Here is a 23,662-nt window from a genome sequence, read left to right as displayed (position 1 = left end):
CAAGCCGAGATTGTTCTTTTAACTGAAATCAGTAAGTGGAAACAGCAATGAAGGACAAGTGGAAACGAGTATATGACATTCAATAATGTGTTTTTTCAACAAAGATTGCAATGTTGAAAAGATTAATCTTTTGCATTCATTAACTTGCAACACTTCTATCTGTAATTTGAAACAACGAACAAGGCTAGGTTGTTTCAAGTGTTCTACCTGAAAATGATTAGTGGACATAATGAATATACATATATTTACTGGACTTAAAATTTCAAGGCAGCAGGGAAACTTGAGTTTTTAAGTTAAAATAGCCTATATTTTTTTACAGTGTGGGGATCTCCCACAGGCACAAGGAATGAGTTCCCCATAAGCACTACGCTATGTGTACAGCAAAAACACTTTAAGCATAGAATCATATTTTACAGATGAACCGTTAATTAAAAAATGCAGTGGTTACAAATTTGTAGGTTTAATATCTGAATGTTCTTTGTATTTAAAACGAGTGGCCTCAACCTAACAGTATAGCGGCTTCTATATTGTGATCAGCTGTGTGAGAGATGTGGGAAAACTAAGGAGACGGAAAATGACAAAGGGAGCTTTATATTATTGGGCCGTTAAGGTGAGTGCGCGGTTGCAAAAGTAAACTGCTGAAAGGACTTTCTTCTTGTGCCTGTTTTCAGTTCTTCTAACTTGCATCAAACAAGTTCATGTTTTACAGTACTGTAAATATAACACTGCGTCAAGAAGTTTTACGTGCATAGTGAAATAGTGTTAAATAAACATTTCAACTGTAAATATGGGTCAACTCTTAAACGCTTACTTTAACATTAAAAGAGTTCATTTAACACGGCTAATTGTACCGTGTGCAATCTGTGGGTTTTTGAATATAGTATGATTACTGTAGTCTGATTGACGAAACACGTTCATTGCCGAGCTTAAAATCGATGTTTTTTAGAAAAGTATTTTCTTCTCTGCTGTGGACTGACGTTCTCTCCAAGGACAGTACAGGAACTAGAAAGAGGCTGGAGACCACAGGTGTGACCTTGGGTAAGGTCACACCTGTTGAAGAACTGGTTCACTTCATTGGTTCAGTTCTTGTTCCCTTCTGCAGGTTTTACAGCCTGCTTAAAGCCAGTGATATAGCCTTCATTCCGTTCCACATTTCCTTGATGTTGTTCTGCTGTAACTTGTGCTCAGGTTTGTGTCTGTGGTGGGCTCTCCCCGAACTCTCTGTTAAGGCTGCTCCCACTTAATTTCCTCCCTATCTCCAAACCTGAAGGATCTGTTCTTCTTATTCAGGTTTTCAGGTCTTCTGTGATGCATGGCTTGTTGCTACAAAAACAGTGCTTGTGGGAACTGTGTTATCCACACAAACTTGATGTATCTGGGTCTCTCAAATGACCTCACCATGTGCCTCTGTTGTCCCTTCGTGCATTGTCCTACGTCCCCCCTCCTCAGCAGATGTGGCAGGCGCAACAGACACAGTATATTCTGAGGTAAACAAACTCACATAATAAAAACAAATAATTTTAAAGGTTTTATTAGCTTTCAGTTAACCCTTGAGGAAAAAAATGGCTAATAAACTTTTCATCTATAAGTTTAAGATTTGCTTAGCCCAGGCTTACCCTTGTCCATCCGTAGGTTTAAGCCTACTGTTATGTATTTATTGTTATTAAATATATTCCGCCGATGCCACGAGCGCTACCTGGTGCAGCAGGTCCTGCGTTTGTTTCTCTTCGTTGTTGTTTGCTAGTGCTTGCTAATTGTTACCTTTTTTGAGAACTTGGATAAGAGAAGCTGTGATGAAGCTAGGACACTCTACAATAACTGCTGGACCCGCGCTCTTTGTTTCCCACAGCGCCGAAGCTAATCGCCGGGAGGCCAGCAGAGCTGTTGTGTAGACGTCAAGGAAAGAGATCCCGGCTCAGCGAATAAACCCTACCTAAATTCTGTCATCATGAACAATGTATGATAGCTGGCGAATACAATGGATAAGCGCTTAACTCTAATCAGTAGCCAAAGAGAAACAGATTCAGCAGTCTCATAGGACTCCGAGTGGACCACTCATGATAAATCTCTCTATCGCTTTCTTTGTGTCTGTCTCTCAGTTAATTGTAATAATTCCAAATAAACAATTACTGATACACATTTTTTATATTTTTCTTTTCGGTTTAACATCCGAAGACACACTTTGGACTTATCGATTTATCATCTTTTTTAGAAGAGTTTTAGGAGTCCCGACGCACCCTAACTGCAAGAACGTTTGCATAGAGACACGAAGATGCAGCGATTTGCATGTTTTATGTAAAAACAATAAATTGTTGAGTCATTGTCACATCTCTTATCCCGGGTAGAGTTTCCCTGTCTCTTCCGCCTAGGTTCTTGTTTTAGTAGAAGCGTTGGGCACAGCTCTTATAATGGAAGTGACAGCCGAAGTGCGTGTTTTCTTGCTATTTCGCCGTATACGCAGTGGGTAATACCATTTCTTGCTCATGCCCTTTCACTATGCAGGGTGCCTTCTTGTTTTTTTTGGCACACTCTGACTGAGACTGGGCAGGTGAACCTTGCCCCTCATGAGGGGCCACAATATACAAGTAACTATACGTCTATTGGCTCAGATTGATCAAGCAACGTTATTTAAGTAGGGTTAATGATTTTGAAAATAAAGCCCAGATCATATTTGAGAAGTTTACATTTTTACCTGACTAAATTGATAGATGCGTCGAGGCTGTACTTATTGTATTTGTAAAGCATGTGGAAAAGGCTTAGGAAGGCAATACCATCACTCAGACACGATAAGCGCTAGCTGGGAGAGTTGATGGAAAGACTTTTCAAAGTAGATTTTAGTGGTTAATAGTAAAACAATACACGATACAGTTGCGTCAGGTATTGAAGCAAATGCGAAATAACTTGATGGATCTAGCTATAGCTGACCAAATTAAGTTGAAGTTAAGGGTGTATAACCATAGCGATGTATTCTACGTTAGTCTGGTTTAGATTTTTGTTTTAAAATTTTCTGATATAGGAGCTCTTTAAGAGAATGGTTCATACAGCTACCCGAGCTCCCATTCAATGGCAAACAGAGCCTCTCGGCAGGGCGCCACTTTCGTTAATTGGCAGCATCTGGACGCTCAATGCAGGCACTGCCCCCTTCGTTAAACGACTGGCCGCTTGAAATCAGAACCTTTCAGATGCAAAGGTACAACTCGCAGAATGTCATAAATAACTAATGAAGATGTTACCATGCAAATAGGAGAAAACACACAACTCACGCACAAATGACCTTTTTTATTGGAAATAAATTACATTTATAACATCCTAATTTTTTAAGTTTATCTATTTAAATGACAAAAATTAATATATTCACATACAAAATTTTAGATGCAAGTGAGGAAGTGTATTTAATGTAGATTAAATTTATACACTTTTATGAAAACTTTACATAATCTTTAAATATATTTTTAAATTGATAGTTCTACTATCTCAGATCTATTCATTTTTGGACAAATTTGCATGAATTTAGGATTAAAGGAGACAAATGCCCATCCAGCAACATCAGCTACCAAGGCCATCACTATCCTTAGAACCTCTCACTTGCATTCCACACTCATTTGCATGGAGCTTGAGTTACCAGTTGACCCAACCGAAGTGTCTTTGGGGTCTCTAATAGCCAGCAGAAAAACCCACAGGGTACGTGTGCATACATTGAGCGACAGGGCCGTGACTTCAGTTCGGCCTCTTGTGAGGCAGCACCACTAAACATTGTGCCCCAGGCTATGTGCCTGTGTCTCCCATTAAGTTAACAAGACAACCAATATTGCTTTGAAAACACATACAATTTCCTTTTAAATAACTTTTTAAATTAACATTTCTCTATTAGCATACACAGATCACTGTCTGTAAAAGTAAAATCTAATTTAGTTTGCAACTGTCCATATCAAAAAAATATATATACATCTTTGAAAAATTCAAATTATAGAGCATATCGCAATTAAATACATAACTGTTTTTTCAGTTCATTTATAATGTGGACCTACATAACAAATTTTGTTTCAACATGAATCACTTGTTAAGCATCCCTGAGATGGATTAAACAGATAATGAATGATTAGAGAGAACATATTGTTGCCTCCTTATGCTAATAATTTGTATCCCATACAGTACATCCCAAACTGGAAGGATAAAAAGTCACCGTTTCCTCCCACAGTCCAAAGTCTTGCAGGTTAGGTGGATTGGCGATTCTAAATTGTCCCTAGTGTGTGCTTGGTGTGTGTGTGTGTGCTTGGTGTGTGTGTGTGTGTGTGTGTGTCCTGCGGTGGGTTGGTGCCCTGCCCGGGGTTGGTTCCTGCCTTGTACCCTATATTGGCTTGGATTGGCTCCAGCAGACCCCGTGACCCTGTGTTTGGATTCAGTGGGTTGGAAAATGGATGAATGGATGGATGGAGGTTTTAGTAAATAACTGATATGCATTTCAAGAGGTATGATTAAAATAAAATGTTTATTCTTCCATTTGGAAAAGGACTGTAGTGATCAAGGTGATAAAGTTGATCAGAATTTTACATTTGCAAGAGACAGATTAAAAGGAAAGGACTTTCTGCTAAATGTGGTCAAAACAGGCTTGAAACTAAATCAAAATAAACAGAACTAAACCAATAATTAAAAAAAAACATTTTTGCCTTTGATATAACCTGCAATTCACATTTTTTGAGTTGTAAGATACAGTATATTCCAAAGCTTGGACATTTTAATAATGATACATTTATATAACACCTTTTCCATGCTGCTATGAGATGGTTACTGTTATCTTTATATTGTGTAAGCGATGACATCACAGGTTGGGTCATTGTCATTAACAATATTTTGGTGCCCATGTAAGATACTGTACAGAATAGTGACCAGGGAGGAAAAGAACAGAATAAGATAGAGTCTGGTATAATGATAAAAACAAACAGTATAAGACAAAACAAAACAAAACAACAAATTGTAAGAGGGAGTCTAACATGACTGTTATGTTAGTATTTTCAGGAATATTTAGAATTCTTATAAAATATGCAGTGTTAATACTGTTTAGTACAGTTTGCCTTGTGCCACTTTCTGCAAAAAGATTAATCAGACTTTGTCCTCTTTTAAAGACTCAAAGCAGAGAAGTGATTTATAACAATTTTAACATATTAAAATGTTGCGAAACAGTCAAAATTCCTTTTAGAAATGCAGCACTCTAGCGCGGTGGGGATAATGTTCAGATGGCCACACTGGATTCAATCTCATCTGGCAACAAATAGTTGTAAGGTATTTGCTTCCCTTTATTTCTTTTTCTAATTTCGGAGGCTAGATTTTTCAAGTCTTCTCTGAATTCTTCAAGGAAACCCAGTGGTTTTTCTTCAGTGGAATAAATGCTAGAACTGTGGCCGAGCATAACCTAAAGGCAAAGGAATCAGTCAGGTTGGTGAAAAGGAACATGTTAAAAGCAGCAAATCAGTATATAAGAAACATGTTTAAACTATTTAAAACACAGAGTGCTTCTTCACAGGCAGATACAGAGTGCTAATTTTAAATTTCTGCTTGTCACTATGGAGTTTGAATGTTCGATGTGTCCTTGTAGGTTTTCCAAATTCTTCAATTTCCTCCCATGCCCCCAAGGAACTGCAGATCAGAAAAACTGGATCTTTATAATCTATTATCTCCTGTAATGTCTGGCTCCCTATCCAGGCATTATTTTCTTAAGCCACATGCTGATAGGACGATCTCTGGATTAATTAGATCTGAGACTGTTCTGTTGTTTTGATCCTTCCAGCCTTTCCTATTCCTATTGCAAGGTGAGATCCAAACTTTGCTGGGATTCTAGTCTACCAGTCCAATACAAAACAAAGTTTTGCACCCATACACATATAGCATTGCCAATGCAGACTTGTTCATTACTCTGACTGGTGCATCTCATAGTGTAGGACAAAGAGCTAAACTAATTAAACAGATATGGAACATATGGGGAGAATGCGGAAACTTTTTCTTGAAAGATCAGAAATTGAACTTATGTCCCCGAAGACACCAGAAAGCTATTCTAAGCATTACTTAATCTTAACTAATATGGTTTATTTACTCACTGTCCCAGATAAGAACAAAAATAGGACATGCCTTTCAGAAAATAGAAACTTAAATTTTACAATGCCTGAGGATAGAGCAAAAACACAAAAGAAACCAAGTGTGCCTAGTATCCTATTTTTGATTTAACTTTGCATATTGCATTGTTTTCATACAGGCTTCTAGGTCTCCCATTACTATTTTGCAAAATAAGCCTCTAATTGTGTACAGTGCATATGGGAGATCTTTAGTTTACATCACACTAAAGTAATTTATTACTTACAAAATTCTAAATTATATTTTGTAGCTGTTAACATAGTAAGCTTTGCATTATGGTGATTGTGAATACAAATGAAACTTCCTACTCACAAAGTCACTGGACTGGCGGCTGAGTAGCCAAACGGCAGACATGGCTCTGCAGGTATTCTTCACATCACTCATGCTCTGCAGTAGATCTGGCATGGTGGTACGTCCCTTATTGGTTGGAGGAGGCCTGGTCATAGTTGAGGGGCCATTGGGCATCCATCCATAAAAATCAAACTGCAAAACATCCCAAAGTTTAAATTTATTAAACACCATATACTTCTGTGATATATCTTATTCAAACAAGACAAGAATATTTGGTTAGCTCATAGATCACATGAACCCTGAAGTACACCATTTCAAATATATCATTTTGCAGATTGTTTAAATTCACTTTTTGTTTTGAATACTGTTCTCTGAATTTTCATTGTGTGATGGTAAACAATATACTCCTTAAAAAAAGAGTTCTGCTGAACCAACTTTGGTTTAATTTCTTTTGGGTTTCTTCAATTGGAATACAGGCAGGTGAAGTGACTTACTAAAGTAGTCCAAAGCCTTAACCACTACACCACACTGCCTGCATACTTTTTAGGAAATGTGAGAGATGGATGAGGTCCTAGTCTAAGAGGTCATATGAATGTCTTAAACTTTTGACAAATAGGGAATGCTCTTTGGTGTAAAGATTAAATAGGATGCTCTCGTCAGCTACTTTATTATAGCATGTTGACCATGCAGATAGTACTGCGATTGTGATCTCCCTAGCATATTATGACATTTGAACAGGGCTTCCCTGTAACACTATTCAGTATTTCTTCTATATCACCAATGTTTTATCCATCCATCCTTAATCCAACCCGCTACATCCTAACTACAGGGTCACGGGGGTCTTCTGGAGCCAATCCCAGCCAACACAGGGCGCAAGGCAGGAAGCAAACCCTGGGTAGGGCGCCAGCCCACCGCAGGGCACACACACCACCCACACACCAAACACACACTAGGGATAATTTAGTATCACCAATGCACCTAACCTGCATGTCTTTGGACGGTGGGAGAAAACCCATGCAGACATGGGGAGAACATGCAAACTCCATGCAGGGAGGAAGCAAACCCAGGTCTCCTTACTGCGAGGCAGCAGCGCTACCACTGCACCACAGTGTCACCCCCAATGTTTTATTCCCATTTAAATTCATTCCTTGCTTTACCTCCAATGATAATGTTGTGCCAACTCAAGCACATTGTTTAAAAGTTTGATTCCTACCAACATTGTCCATCTTCATCCATCCATCCATCATCCAACCCGCTACCTAACTACAGGGTCACGGGGGTCTGCTGGAGTCAATCCCAGCCAACACAGGGCATAAGGTAGGAAACAAACCCCGGGCAGGGTGCCAGCCCACCGCAGGGCCTCATCAATATTTGCTGCTTGTTCCTCATCTGCAAATTTCACACATTTTCTCACTGTGTCCTGAGTTCATTAAAGATCAGAACAAGTCATAGTCCTTTTACTGTATGGACCCCAACAGGACCCCATTGTAGACCAAAGCTAATGAGACACATTGCTCTAATCTTGATTCTGGTTAGTGAGCTAGTTGAAAAGGACATGTAAATCAAGAAAGTTACCAATAATATCAAAGGCTTCAAGAAACAGAATTAATATTCAGGGTGAACCCTTGTTAATTTGCACTATATCACATGCTTAGCTTATTTTCTGCTCAATAAACTGTCAAATCTGAAGAGATCCTACATTCTGTCTTGCTCACTTAGGAGCATGTTCCCTGTCATTTTTGAAAAATAATGTGAGGTCATCTATGTCAATATAAGTGGATTTGCCTAACTTCAGTCTTTAACAGATGTTTGTATATTGAATGACACAGGCAACTGGAAGAATAGTACTACATTTATTTTATAGATATGTTGGAAAATTTCAAAAAGTTAAAAATGGTCTTTAAGCCTGAATCTAGGAATTGCTTGCTTATTTTTCCTGGAAAAATTTACATTACTGTTAATATATTTTAGGGCAGTAATCAAAACTGCCCACAGTATTAAAATATCCCAATGCATATGAAAATTATATTTTGAATATTTATGGCAAGTCAAATGATTATTTAGAAATTTCTTTAAGTACATCTACTCTCTATATATAAAATCCTAAGCCTAAAAGTGCAACGATTTTGTGCAAAGATTTTATGTGATGTTTTTATGTGATGTTTTTTGTTATGCTTTCAGTCAGGCTTATTTTAAAACCTACATATATATGTTTGGTGTTATTCTTTTCAGAATTTATCAAACTTTAATGTGATGTTGTTGTATTTTCAGATTCTTATTCCGTTTTGAAATTATAAACTAAAATATCAAGAAAGGCATGGTTTTTAATATCAAGAAAGTCGTAGTTTTTATTTTTGATCGAGTAAATGTTCTTTCACAAGAACAAACTATTACAAAAATTATCTATTCATAACACCAATGTTTGTATTTAGGTGATTTAGTTAGCTGAAGGTTGAGGTGCTAAAGGTGCTGGGGTGGGGGGTTAGGCGCTGAATGCTCCAAGGCGGCTTTCCCCCGTAGTTTAAATATATATCTTACTCATTTATATATATCCAAATATTGTCAATTACAATAGAGATATCTTCTATTTAATGTACAATATACTGATGCATTGGATTTAAATAAATCTTTAAATTATATATACTGTAGATATCTTTAAGTGAGATATCTTCAAATCATTTGAAGATATCATTAAATTAATATATATCTCTAAATGGTAATTTGATTTAGCTGGCTTAATATTATAATTAGTCCTTAAAAACTACAGTATGTTACCATGTTTAACCATAATATATGGATTTTACAGATACACCCACTGCATAGTTAATATGTTTAAATGTATTACAGGTTTCTTCAAATAACTTCCTTTTTATTAGTGATGATTTAGAAAAGTACACAACCATTCCTCCAGTAATTTAAAGAAAATATTGAAGTGATATTAAAAACTGATTAGAACGTCATTAAGCTGTTTTATTGTGTGTGTTTTGCAGCATGCATCTTAAATTCATAGAAAGTAAAATGTGCATGCTGAAATATAAACACAGAAAAGCAACATTTTATATGTGCCATCCTACTGGTGGATACAGAAGTAGTCAGGCAAAACACATTACTCAGCAGCTTCAAGCAGCTCAAGTTTGTTCAGGAAGCTTTCTCTAGAGCAACGCCGGATCAGGTGCCCCATGCTAATAAGAAGAGAGACTGGCAGTTGGAAGATAATGTTGATAGAATCTTGAAGAACATAACTAAAGGTAAGGTGAGTCAGAAGCTACAGATAACAATCAAGATTATTATCACCTTTGCAGCTGAATGGTTTGGCATAAAGGAATACCAGGACACCAAGAACACTGGTGTAACAAACCATCAGGAGGCAAGAATCAGACAGCTGAGGTAGAACATTAAGACTTTGAGGCGACAAGGTAGCAGGCAGCGACAATAAGGTGGCACTACCAGACCTTCAGAACATTTTAAAGAAGAAGCTCATCACCATTCACCAGGCAGAATAACACAGAAGAAGGGTCAGGGAAAGATCCAGGAAATGAACAATCTTCATCACAAACCCCTTTGGATTTACCATGGAGGACACTGATCATCATCTACATCATGCCTACAGAGATAAGGCTAGGGAACAAGACCTGGGAGACTGCAGGGCCTTGATTTCCTCTCCAGAAACCACCATCAAGTTCAACAGCAAAGTGCTTATTTTGATAGAGGTCCAGGAAGTTACTAGAGCCACATTGACAGGTTCATCACCCAGCCCTAGTGGAGTAATATATAAATTGTATATAAGGTACCCAAAACACCGGCACTAAGGAACCTATGGATTGTCATTAAAGTCATCTGGTTGAGTGGTAAGGTTGCTCAACAATAGAGGTTTGCTGAGGGTGTTTAGATCTCCAAAGAAGAGAACCCCCTCAAAATCAAACAATTTAGGACCATTGCATTGCTCAGCATCGAGTGTAAAATATACTTTAGTTTTGTTGTCCTGTGCCTGACAGAATTCCTTCTAAGGAATAACTACAAATACCCTACAGTGCAAAACGTTGAAGTTCCCAAAGTTCCAGGATGCCTAGAACATACAAGTTTAATCACCATGCTGATCAGATAAGCATAGGAGTTTAAAAGGGATCTAGCTGTGCTCTGGCTTTTTGTCACCAGTATATAAGGACCAATACTGCATAAACTGGGGGAAATCTCACTAGATTGGCACCACATTCTAGGTAAGATTAGTGACCTCATTCTGAATTATTGTAACAGTTTCAGTCTAAGAGTCACCTCTGGAACTATTACATCATCTTGGCACTCACTGGAGAAGGGGATTGTAGTGGGATGCACCAAATCAGTGATCCTCTTCTCCCTGGCCATGAATATGCTAGTCAAGTCAGCAGAAAATGTGTGTTGAGGGCCCCTCACCAAATCTGGCATTCCTCAGCCACCCATCAGGGCTTTTATTAATGACTTCACAGTCACAACAACATCTGTACATGGGTGCAGGTAGATCTTTGCAGGCCTGAAAAAATATCACTTCATGGGCTAGATTAAAGTTCATGCTAGAGGAATCCAGGTACTTGATTGTGAGAACGGGGAAGTGACTGATAAGTTCCGTTTCCATCGTGGAGGCATCCAGATACTCTCAATTACAGAAAAACTTGTGAAGAGTTTGGGCAAGGTGTTCAATTGCTCATTGAATAACACTGCTGCATGACATGCAACCAGAAGGATGGCTGATCACAGTAGACAAATTGGCATTGACAGGCAAATTGAAGGCTTGTATATATCAACATGACATTCTATCCTAACTAATCTGACCACTGTTAGTTTATGAGATTCCAATGACTACAGTTGAGAAGCTTGAGAAGAAGATCAGCCTCTTCCTTTGCAGATGTTAGGGATGCCACAAAGCTTGATTAGTATCACTGCATATGGATACAGTAACAGGCTGTAACTTACCTTCATCGGCTTAATGGAGGAGTTCATGGTGACCCTGGCAAGAGAAGTGCAGCTGTACAAGGACTACACCAACTACAAAGTCTCTGGGGCTATAATCGAAGTGCAGAAAGCAAGGAAGCTGAAGGCCCAGCGGTTGACCAGAACAAGGCGAGGCTATGGTACAGATCCTTTATGGAACCACTTGCTGATAGGTGAGCAGGGTATGGTGCCAAACTACAATCTCACTATGGCAAAGCACATGGAAACAAATGGCACCACCTGGTTCAGGAGGAGGTATGAGCCGTAATAGAAGATACACACACCAGCAGGTTAGTGGGGATGTGGCATAGGACCAGAAAATCTCATGGACGATTCTGTGAAGAACTGACCCACAGCACACACGAATCCTGGTCCAGTCAGTCTATGATGTGTGGCAGAGCCCATTGAATATTTAGTGCTAGGGTATGGCAGAAGCATCAGTATGTCTATTATGCCAGAAAATAGGATACCTAGGGCTGCTGTCCAAAGACCCTGGGAGAAGGAGGTTATCTCTGGTGCCATGACCAGGTGCTCAAGGCAATCTTGGACACCAACTTCACAGGACTGCCAATAGCCAGCAGATCCACCTAGCAAAGCAGACCATCATGTTTGTGAGGGCAGGGGGGGAAGTCAAAATCGCAGTTGAAAACATTAGGTGGGATACTCACCATGGCCCAAGACTGACAGTGTCCTGTCTCAGCAGGAAAACAGGAGAACTGCCAGGAGAACTAATAAAAGTCAATTTTTTTGTGAGTAAACCAGGAGAAGTGGGCAAAAGGCAAAACCAAAGAAAATAAAAATAAACTGCAGTGACTGTAACCCAGATGAGAGGCAAAATCAAGGTCAAAGAATAGGCAATAAGTCAAAATACAAGTAGAAAAAACACACAATAGATTAAAGTGAAATGAAAAATTGTATCCACAGATTGAATAACATTCCTAACGATAGGCTGCTCTTTTATGCTGGTTGATTAAAGTCAAGGTCATAAACCTGGAGACCACGGCCCTAGAAGTGAGGGACATGACCCTGATGTCTGTACACAACATAGCCTCTCTTAAAGAAAAAGGCTTGAAGCATCAATGTTCAACCTAAATCATGACAGACAGCTGCTGGTCGACCTAGGGAGGCAGCGCAGGTTCTCAGATACTATCACAGCAACCTCTCTCACGCCGGCCATGGTCCTGGTGCCTGAAACATCAAGACTATTGGTCATGCAGGAACTTAGTATCCCTAGTAGGGCCGTATGAAGGAGGCCAAAGATATGAAAAGGGCTAAGTATGAAGATTTGGTCACTGAATGGAAAAGCATGTTCAGTGTAAGCCCATTGGGATGGGCTGTGGAGGCTTTGCTGTATAATCCTTGTATTGGACCTTTAGGTTCCTTGGTATCACAGATTCACACATGAAGAAGGCCATCAAGAATACCGCAGAGGCTGCAGAAAAGGCTTCCAGATGGCTTTGAATTAGGAGGGGTGATTCATGGTTCTCAAAGCTACTTGGACAAAGACCAGGGATTGATCACTCTCAGCTGGTCACGTGGCTGAGCGTGTATGATTGACCCACACATCTATGACCCAGTGATCTCATGGTCCATCACTGAAAATGTGTCCAAGTTGCCAAGAGATGTATGTTAGAACCAGAGGGTACTTTTTTAATGAAATGACCAGCATGGTGTGTGGGTTTAAGGCAAACATGTTTAATGTAACACAGCACTTGAATTCAGGAGAAGGGCAACTCATAATGATATAATCACTGTGAAATAACTGGCAGTATTTAATAGGAGATTTATCATAAAATCCAAATCAGAGTCATGCCAGTTCAGCATGGGATGTACACCAGTCTAGATTTGAATCTGAGACACAAGCACTTTGATATCCCAGTATTACAGTTCAATATACCTTTGTAGGACCTTTTTTGAAATAAACACAAACCATTCTTTATAGGCTTCACTCTATAAATTATGTTAATAATGATGGTTACCTTTTAATGCACACTTTATGTTTTAAAGTATCCTTTCATAAGATACATACACTGATAGACCAGGAAAAAATAATCATGTTTGGCTTTTACCTGCCCACTGTTGACAGCTGCATGTTGTGCTGAACAGGTAAATATAACCATGGTGACAAAGCCAATGAGCTGCTGAAGAGTGCTAAAGCTCTGCGGGATACCTGTAATGGAGCAGAAAAAAATAGTAGTACAAAATCTTTTGATCACACTTTGTTATGGTCATTCACTTTTTAGCTACAATACATACACATACATGGACACCAGGATGATTATTTGTGCCATGGACAATATATTGGTCAGCAGCTGTTTCTGTGACTGATGATTTAATCAAAAGAATTGCATGTGAAGGGTTGTTGGGAATAGAGTGTCATCTGTTCAGCTTGGTGTTTTTCAGTTGCAGCCCTCACCAGGGCAGTTGCCTGGAATGTGAACTGAAGTTGTCAGAGGTTGTCATAGAAGACAAGGGTTTGCTGGCAATGGTAATGGAAGGGTTGAAGAAGACTGCCACCTGGGGCCATGTTCTCTCCTAGTATAAAAGGTGGCAGCAGTTAACTGGTGATTTGCCCATATAGACACCTACAGGCCTGCATGGTAATTGGGCTGGGTCTTGATTCTGCTGGGTCTTGGGAGCCACCAGAAGGAAGATGTTGGGGTGAAGTTTTCTCATTTTAGAGAGGTTCCAGCTAACTCAGAAGTGCTTCCTGGATACAATGTGGTAGCAATGGAAGGGTCTGGTATTAAAGGAGGCCACACCTCCTCACATGGAGAGTTGGAGTCAGGTGAAAAAAAGGACAAATCTCCCCTAAGAGAAGTGGAAAAAAAGAAAGAAAGAAAGAAAGAAAGAAAGAAAGAAAGAAAGAAAGAAAGAAAGAAAGAGCAAGCACTGTAAAGTATTTGTGCAATAATTAATTTGTTTGCACCTGGGACCTGTGTTTGTATGTTGTGCCTGGGGTTTGAGATGCTGCAATGCCCCTTATAGGTAAAAAACATTACAAAGAAATGGAAGACTATGCTTCCAGAACTGGTTACAATCTAATTTTCGTTATATTTCTCCATAAGTTACATCTGCACAACTTAATGATGGGAAGAAATAGAAGAGCCAAGAGTAACTTCAGTCATAGTGCAGAGAAAAAAATTCTTTGTTAAGATAAAACCTCATTTTCCATTTAATCCACTGCTTGGGCTCTCATCTACTGTCTCTTGCAGACAAACATCATACACAACTTTTGCCTTTAAAAAGCAGCATGACAGAAAAAAATGCAAGAAAAAAGTACAGGAGCCCAAACAGTCTCCGAAAGAAGAGCAATTTTCCAAGCAAGTATATTTCAGAGTTATGAAAGTGTTTAGCATCTGCTATTATAATAAGGTGAAAAGTTAGAAGGCAGCATCCACTCTGTGTGCAGTGAGTAGGGCAAAAGGCTCAAGAGAAGCCATCCTGGATGTAATGAGGCAAGTCAGTCAGGGAACACTTATGAAGGGGCTGGCTTTTTTGGAATTGTCAGAGACCCAATCTGTAATACACTCATTTTCCATCAGTGGTAATGTGGCCTAATGGTTTAGAATCTACTCTTGGCCTAGTGGTGGAATTGATCATACAGTGTAAAAGTTAGATGCTCTTTGTATATATTATATGCTCTAGACAGGAGCCTGACCATATATTTATTGCTGTGGAATTTCTTTGCCTTCCTTTCTCTTCCCTATGTGTGTTTGTCAGCTTAAACTCAACTTGTCATTTGAAGAAAAAAATCTAAATAAAAAGTTCTATCTCAATAAAGTATAGGATGTAAAGAGGCATAAAAATAGTCAAAGTATATAATATATAATCAAGTATACATTATAAAACCAAAAGCCTTGGACAGTGTTTGTAGGGAGAATCATCGTATGGTCTATTACATCATGGCCTCAAAAGTCAAGCATAGTAGTAATAAATACATTTACTTACCTGTGCTGGTCTTTCCTAGGAACCCTTCAGTGAAAATCTCTTTTATCCACCTCTGTAACTCCTGGTCATCTTTGACTTTCTTATCTTTCTTATAGTAGAATGTTATAAACTTCTTCACATACCTGAAAGGAAATCAACCAAGTTTAAGTCAATCTAGAAAGTGAAACCTGGTTGGCAGTGTTTGCTACCCGGTGGGGATGGTCTATTTGGGTCCCATCAGCTGATATATGCATATCTTAAGTAGATGAATTGCATTATACATAGATAGGAAGTCTGCAAACAAATACTATTCAAGCAATGTGGAGAAAGGCTACTTTTAATGACCAATATGCACTTAGAAATTGCCTATCAAAGATTGCTGGAGATCTGTTCAGACCATTTCCCTCTGAATGCTAACTCCCTCCCTTCAGCCCCAGTTCATTCCTGCTCACTTTTGGGATTTGAAGTTGTATTGGTAGCACTGCCACAAATTAATTCCAATAACAGGCTTGTTTATTGAACAACAATATACAACAGTATTACACTCTAGAAGCCTAACAAGATTGATGGTTTCACTTTCACTTTTACAGGAAATGCCTCCAAAACTGAGATGACCTGTGAACACGATAAAGCTGGCCTATACTGAACATTGTCAGTACGTCAATATCAGCAATTGCTGCTGCACTCTTCATCATTACCACTGAGATGATACACCATACAGACAAACTTGTATGGGGTTCTGATTTATTCATTTCCTAAGAAAGTTTCCACCCTCTTTATCAAATCTTCCTGATTTAAAGTATGTGCTCTTCTTCCTTGCTGGTGAACTGCTGAAAGTCAGACATCCAGCCCCTGTCAGCCTCCTGCCACACTCTCATCTCACCCCTTTCAGCCTGTGAAGCACTTTCAGACAGTTGCCTTCCAGTTTTACCAGTAAAGAGCTCTCTGCACTGTTCTACAATATATTCTCACAAACTCAGTACTTGGCACTGAGTAATTTATAACACAGTAACATGTTCCACAGGGTTTACTAGGGTATCCCAAATGCTCTGCTTTGGCCAGGGTTTAGTTCCCCATGACATCAAAAGGAAAAATAAAAGTGGATTCGAAAATGAATATGCAGTTTCTTGTAAAATGCCAAACCGGTTAATGATTTTCCACAGCTGAATTCCATCATCTCTGTAGTAATAATTGGGGATATTTTCCATTCCACGAGCTTTGATGTTCTCCGGAAGACAGAGGGAGCTGTAGGTCAGAGAATCCAAGGCTCTCTGCAGTATAACAACAAATCCCCCACCTCCTGTGCTTGCAGCCTAAAAAATATGTAAGTCTGTTTTTATATCTAATAGTCTTTAAACCACGGTAAAAAATGAAAAATTGACAATTGAAAAATGTTTGAATGTAGGTGGATTTTCACTGTGACCATTACATAATATAAGTTGAAAATTAACAGTTAAGTCCACACGAGCTTCTCCATGTCAACATTCACAACAGAAAAAATGATAAAAACAATCACATATTTGTTTGTTCCTACATTGCAAGACCAAATTTACAGAAACTATATACCTTTAAACAAGTGAAAGTTGATTAAGAGATGTTTAAGCTAAAACTGGTAGCAGAAGTATATTCCAAGAGGACACACACTTAAAAAGCATGTTAGATTAGAATAAAAAACCTGTACATCGGTTGCACATAATAAAATGGTTTTAATCAAAAATGATTGAATTATACTTAATATACTAAGTCTATGCTGAAAGAACTTAATATGTTTATGTAAAACAAATGATTTGTTATGTTCTGTTAAATTAATTATATTATGTTAAACCAACATGGCGAGGGGGGGCAGCACAGTGGAGTTTGTATGTTCTCCCCATGTCTGTGTGGGTTTCCTGCGGGTGCTCTGGTTTCCTCCCACTGTGCAAAGACATGCAAGTTAGATGAATTGGTGACACTTAATTGTCCCTAGTGTGTGACTGATGTGCGGATGTTTGCCCTGCGATGGATTGGTGCCCTTTTGAGGGTTTGTTCCTGCACACTATGCTAGCTGGGATAGGCTCCAGCCCCACCACAACCCTGTTTTGGATTAAGCAGGTTAAAAAATGACAATGATAAACTAACATGACTCATGTAAATAAAACATAATATTTAACATTTTTTGTAACCTTTTTTTTTTAAAAAAAATAATGCACATTTTTGAGCTATTTAACTATAACCTATTTAGTTGATCTATTAAACTTGATGCATTACCATTTTTATAAACTTTCTTTTTACACTCCATGAAAATGGCTTGCATGTGCAGGTCTTGGACGTAATTAGTATTCAGTTAATACAATATCTACTATGTTAATAATATACTATCAATACATAAACACAAGTAGTTAAGAAAATATGAGACTTTATTTATTTTGATTGATTATACTTTGTGTAATTTTAATATTAATCATTCTGTTTTATAGTAGGGAAAGAAAAGGCTGCTTTTCTAATGTAGGACAACAAATTTGCCTGTGTATCAGCTTCCACAACCACACAGAACTCACGGCCTTTGGAAAATATGACATAACTAAAAGTTTTTAACTTTCTTTCCCACTGTAGAAAGCTGTGGAGATCCCTTGGACCGCAATGCAACAAAAGGAGCTGCTCTTTGTGCAAATATAGGATAGTTTTATACATAAAACTTGTTTACTTTAAGTTAAATCAACTTAATTCAATTGTTTGTTTCAACATGATTTAATTCTGTTCATATGACACATAAAAAGATGTCACAGTAACTAGAAAAATGTATACAGTAATATAAAAAAAAAACACGATTATTTTAAGTTATATTAACCTTAATTAGATAAAGGAAATGAACAACCCTGTCTGTTCATATTTCCCAATGAGGAATAGCTATCGTAAAGCATTGCTTTTCTAATGATTAAAACAACAATTAAACATTTTTTCATAAAAGTAAAATTGTGGGAGAACACTTTTTTATATAAACGATTAGCTATATTAGATCTTTGAATGATATCAGCACATTGGTTTGTGTTACTGCCACCGCACAGCTCCAGGGATTTGTATTTGATTCTGCTCCCAGCCATTAGGGGTTAAGTTTGTCGGTTCTCTTTTGTGGGTGTTCTGGTATTCTAGTTTTATCCCAACATCCTAAACACATGATGATAGAGTAAAGGGTTACAATAAATTTTCTTCATATAAGTGAGAGTTTGCATGGGAGAGATTGGACACCTTGTAACAGGGTCTTCTATTTAGCGTTGGCTCCAACCTCTGCCCAATTGAGCTGAGTTAGGGTCTTATTTTCTTTTAGCCCGAAATTCTCTAAGTGGGTTTAGAAAAGGCTTGTGTTTGTGTGTGTGTTAGAGGAAGTATTTAAGCAAAAAACATTAATAATTTACAGAAGAGACAAACTTACAGAGTTAAAAGAATTTTAGATTTTCAACCATTTAAAAGACATTCCCCTACAGCAGAATTTATATACAGCTGGTTATATGATAGACATTAGTAGCCAGTTTCTTACAAATTTTCTAGTGTTGTGAAATGACAGCAGTGAGTAACTTATAGTTCTTTGGACATTTAATGGCCTTGCATATTACACTAGCATAATAACCTGTCAAGCGATTTTTTCAAATCATACCATTTCAATAATCTGTTTATTCTACTGCAGGGCCACTGGGCTGAATCTGCAAACCAGCCTCAGATTAATAATTAACTTTAACATTTTTTTTCCTCTCTATTATATTACAAAAAGTTTTCCATCATGTCCACATTATTCAGCCTTGACCACGCCTCTCCACACCACTCACCCAATCATTACTCCTACTGCACACATCCTTTCTCCGTACCACTCCATGACTGCTGGAAATCAGTGCTAACTCACCCATCAATACAGTTGGTTATAATGGCAAGGCAGAAAAGCAAATTATCTATTCATGAACATTGAATTTTAGATCGCTATAGAAAAAGAGCAGCAAGAGCTGATAATGAACATGGAAAAAGAAAATGAACAAAAACAGCTGAACATAATAAAAATCAAGAGAATCATGCAATAAACGAAAAAGAGAAAAATATCCTGAACTATATGCAAACACGAATGCAAGTTAGAGGATAAAGTATTTCATAATATTGTTTTTGATGAGGTGTTAGTGTAATTTAATTTTTTATTTACTTTTTATTGTGTTTAATTATGTTTTACTTTTTTTTACTTCTACTTTTACTTTTTTACTTTTACTTTTTACATTTTATTAGTCATTGGTATTTAAAATAGACAGTTGTAGTGAAATACACAAGTAACTGATCTTCTATCTGTAATAACTAAGGACCAAACTGTCTTCCTCCTGTGCCCCACATACTCTTCTATATACTATCTCTTTAAATACAATCACTTTTCCTGATGGACAAGCACCCCGATGCCCTTCATGTGGCTCAGCCGCGAGATAGTGGGTGACTGGGGTTACCTAGCGAAGCGAGCAGAGAGCAGAACCCCCTAGTCATTATTAAAATTTTTCTGGTTGTTTTACATTTGCTTAAAGGAGACCAAAAATACTGTTTATTAAATTCTACAAAGGATATGTTTTATAGTAATATTCTGTTTAACGTTATATGTCAAAAGGCATAACATGGGAATGATGAATAACAACAACAAAAAAAATAGAAAAAAGAAAAATCAAGCAAGCAGAAATGCTAGTTTCTTGGTTAATTCACTTTCAATCTGTCTTGCCGAAGCAAATTTAGGCAGGCATGTGAACTTCAGGGTCTAACCTTATCAAAAATGCCATCTTTTGCAAGCAAAATATTTCTTGCCATGATGTTGATTTGCAGAGTGTACCTCATGTGATTTACCAGGAGCTGTATTAAGAAAAAGAGAATGAGAGAATTAATAAATAAATAACAGTGTAAAGGACGACGCACCAGTGCAGGCATCCCGGCCAGGATGGTTCAAGGTACCTTACCTGGATGGGAGGCCAGCCCATTGGAAGCTCAAGAGGAAAGGAGGGTGTTCCGTACCCTAGCTAAGAAGATAGCAGAAGATGCCAGTTTGGAACTAGGAATGTTTGCATACCGGCAGGGTCAGATTGAGGAATAATACCCAGCTGGAAGGCGAGTGTGATAGAAGAATCAGGGGAGACAACTGGTCAGGGCTGCATGCTCCCCAGATATGTTAGGTGGCAGCATCTCTGGGTGATGCTACCTGTATGGACACCCAGACGGAATTCTGGGGACTGTAGTCCTATGGGGCAGTGTTGTTGGGTTCTGGAGGTACCGCCATAGGGTGCTGTGAAGGTTTATGATTCCTACTTTTGGGGACTTCCGCTAAACCCAGAAGTGCTTCCATCAAGCTACAGCCTAGCACCAGAAGTATTCCCAGGTCTAAGATAAAAGAAGCTGCTTAACCTCATCCAGCTGGAAGCCACCCAACTTGGAGGAGTAGTAATAATAACAGAAAGAAAGAGGAGAACAGAATATCTGTGAAGAACCAATGTATAAGAACAATATTGTAAGGGTTTTGGTTAGTAAACCTGTTTTATTTGAACCCGGGGCTTTGTATAGTGTAGTTGTTTTGGATTTAGGGTGATGCAACACCCCCTACTGGTCACAACAGATTTACATATAAATGGAAATATGTTGTGGCTGTAATTTTTAACTAGACTTGAAATGTCTACATTCACAGCCATTTATCAAAAGAGAAGATAGAAGACAGCAGCCGGAATTTAAATTAAAAGCCAGTTTTTAGTTACCTTAAAAAGTGGGTGAATAGATGGCAATTGACGGTATGTTGCCATGCAGAAGACCTCTGCCATTAGGTGAGTTCGCAGCAAATGGGACACCAGCTGATGATAGTTGAAATCCGCTGAACGAACATATGTCTTTGCCAGCAACCAGTCATACTTGAGGTCAGATGGCAAAAAAATTGGGTTCTCAGGGCCAGACTTCTGTTTCAGCTGATGCATAAAATAAAATATCATAAGCCTGTAGTCTGACTTTGTTGGCAAGTTTCATAATAATTAATGTAAAAAATGTTTCATTGGATTTCTATACAGTTTAAGATAACATGAATCATTTAATGCGTAGTTTGTTTTCATATATGTTAGAGCATAGTCTGACGTTTCTGTGATTGGCACACAAAAAATATTTTTCAGAACACATTTGTATTTTAATATTTTCTCCTACTATTCCGATTGAAGGGCAGCATCTACTGTGTCCACAAATCTTGTGGCAGGTTGTCTATACAGATTCTTTATTAGCCTCCTCCAATCTGTGTGGATTTTAAACTGGGTACACTGGAGTACCTCTTATGTTCCTAAAGATGTGCAAGTGAGGTAATTTGAAGTTAATTTGTACTTTCAAATTGATCCTTTGTAAGCGAGAGTGTGAAGGTTGTTTCTCATTTTTGTTCTTGTTTACCCTGCACTGAATTATTTAAATTTGAGAAGGAATGAATGTATGTTAGTGTTCAAATATTCTTCAGATATTCTTAAACTAAACTAAACTAAGTGGCGGTGGGGCATCTGTTCTGATCTTGACTTTGCCGACAATGGTATGATCTTCATGGAGTCAATGGAGGCACTGATTGGGGCTCACAAGAGACAAGAGTGGTAAGTCTGAGTATCTGGGCTTGTGAGTGTCCTGGATAAAAACCAAGATCCAGGCCTTTAATGATCTCCTGCCTATGTATGTTTCTTTTTTGTTATAAAACAGGGGCTCCAGCACAGTACTTTGCCTGGGGGGCCTATAATGCTGGTAAGGTGGCCCTGCTCTTGGGTACAGCCATCAGCAGTGTGTCTGTTTGCAGAGAGAGTATTGACCGTGTCAAGAAATTTATTTACCATTGCAGTGACGTTCATGTCTCTGGTGACGCTTCCTATGAAGTCAGTAAACAAATTGGGAGAGCACGGGGGATCACGAGGTCGCTGGAAAGGGGTGTGTGGTACACCCTGATATCTTTGCAAAAGAATGATTTTCCAGGTCTTTAGAGTCCTGGTGCTTCCTATTTTGCTATATGGTTGTGAAACATGGATGCTATCTAGTGACCTGAGATGAAGACTGGACTCCTTTGGTACTGTGTCTCTTCAGAGAATCATTGGTACTGCTGGTATGGCTTTTTGTCAAATGAGTGGTTGCTCGCAGAGTCCCGAATGAGGCACATTACCTGTATTGTGAGGGAGTTATGGCATTATGGCCATGAAAGAATTATTGACATAAATAATTCATTTTGAAGGTCTCCAAAGTGCTACAATCTGCTACACTGTTGGCTAATGTATTACACATATTTGCGGTTCTCAGTACATTTGCATTGTGAAGCATTGCTTTGATCACATTACTGATGCTCATATTGTATGTTTCCTTTTCTCTTTTCTGCTACTGTGAATACATGCAAAATAGACACATACCTGTATGGCAATAGGAAGCAACTGGTCTTGTTTGTCCTTGTACAGCAGACAGAGTGGTGCTGGTAAATATTGCTGTACCCCATCGATCACATTTGGGGGCACATTATCTAGTAATTTGTAGTCCACCAAAAAAATGTTTCCTTTCTGTGAAAATAAGATGGAAAGAATAGATACTGTATTATAAGCCTGAACAAAGTAGTCCTATTCAAAAGGAAAAAAAACAATGAATTGTTAGCAGTACTTTATTTAGTAAATGCCACAGGATACTTTGCTATGCACACAAACTGAGGCTAGATTCACACAACTGTATTGTGATTTAAAATTAGATCGCAGTTGGGAAATCTGGGGACCTGGGTTCGATTCCTGGGTCCTCCCTGCGTGGAGTTTGCATGTTCTCCCCGTGTCTGCGTGGGTTTCCTCCGGGCGCTCCGGTTTCCTCCCACAGTCCAAAGACATGCAGGTTAGGTGGATTGGTGAATCTAAATTGTCCCTAGTGTGTGCTTGGTGTGTGGGTGTGTTTGTGTGTGTCCTGCGGTGGGTTGGCACCCTTCCCGGGATTGTTTCCTGCCTTGTGCCCTGTGTTGGCTGGGATTGGCTCCAGCAGACCCCCGTGACCCTGCGTTCGGATTCAGCGGGTTGGAAAATGGATGGATGGATGGATCTTTCTCAATCCACACTAACATTTTCACATTTTTTATGAAAGTATGCCCGTCAACACTAAAACAACCAAAAACGCATATGACACAGAAGTTAATTTTACAATGGGCATGCGCGCATCAATGGAAAAATCCTTGAAAGGATTGTAATGTCGCTGGCCACAGCATTTGTTGCAAAACTACATTGACCAGTAATTTTTTTGCCTTTTGAGCATGAATGCAGCATTCAAACTGTACTAAATTCAATTTAGATACATACAAGTAAGAAACACAACATAACAATTCAGCCACAGGGGATGCACAAACCAG

General features: G+C 38.6%; 1 protein-coding gene across 1 annotated transcript in view; it reads right to left on the bottom strand.

Moving 5' to 3' along the window:
* Nucleotides 1-4,470: 4,470 nt before the first annotated feature.
* The window catches only part of LOC114648910 (polyunsaturated fatty acid lipoxygenase ALOX8-like), a 35,891-nt gene continuing 16,699 nt past the window's right edge, over nucleotides 4,471-23,662 (bottom strand). Inside the window, exons 7-14 of the mRNA XM_051925254.1 lie at nucleotides 22,698-22,837; nucleotides 21,045-21,248; nucleotides 20,068-20,154; nucleotides 16,456-16,625; nucleotides 15,334-15,455; nucleotides 13,452-13,552; nucleotides 6,439-6,609; nucleotides 4,471-5,410 (exon numbers count right to left, since the gene is read on the bottom strand). Coding sequence (XP_051781214.1) covers nucleotides 5,231-5,410; nucleotides 6,439-6,609; nucleotides 13,452-13,552; nucleotides 15,334-15,455; nucleotides 16,456-16,625; nucleotides 20,068-20,154; nucleotides 21,045-21,248; nucleotides 22,698-22,837 — 1,175 coding nt within the window. The 3' untranslated portion in view covers nucleotides 4,471-5,230. The remainder of the gene's footprint in view (nucleotides 5,411-6,438; nucleotides 6,610-13,451; nucleotides 13,553-15,333; nucleotides 15,456-16,455; nucleotides 16,626-20,067; nucleotides 20,155-21,044; nucleotides 21,249-22,697; nucleotides 22,838-23,662) is intronic.

Source organism: Erpetoichthys calabaricus, chromosome 3 (assembly GCF_900747795.2).
Source record: "Erpetoichthys calabaricus chromosome 3, fErpCal1.3, whole genome shotgun sequence".
Taxonomy (NCBI): Eukaryota; Metazoa; Chordata; class Cladistia; order Polypteriformes; family Polypteridae; genus Erpetoichthys; species Erpetoichthys calabaricus.
The sequence above is the reverse complement of the archived record's forward strand: the minus strand, read 5'-3'. Positions and strand labels throughout refer to the sequence as shown.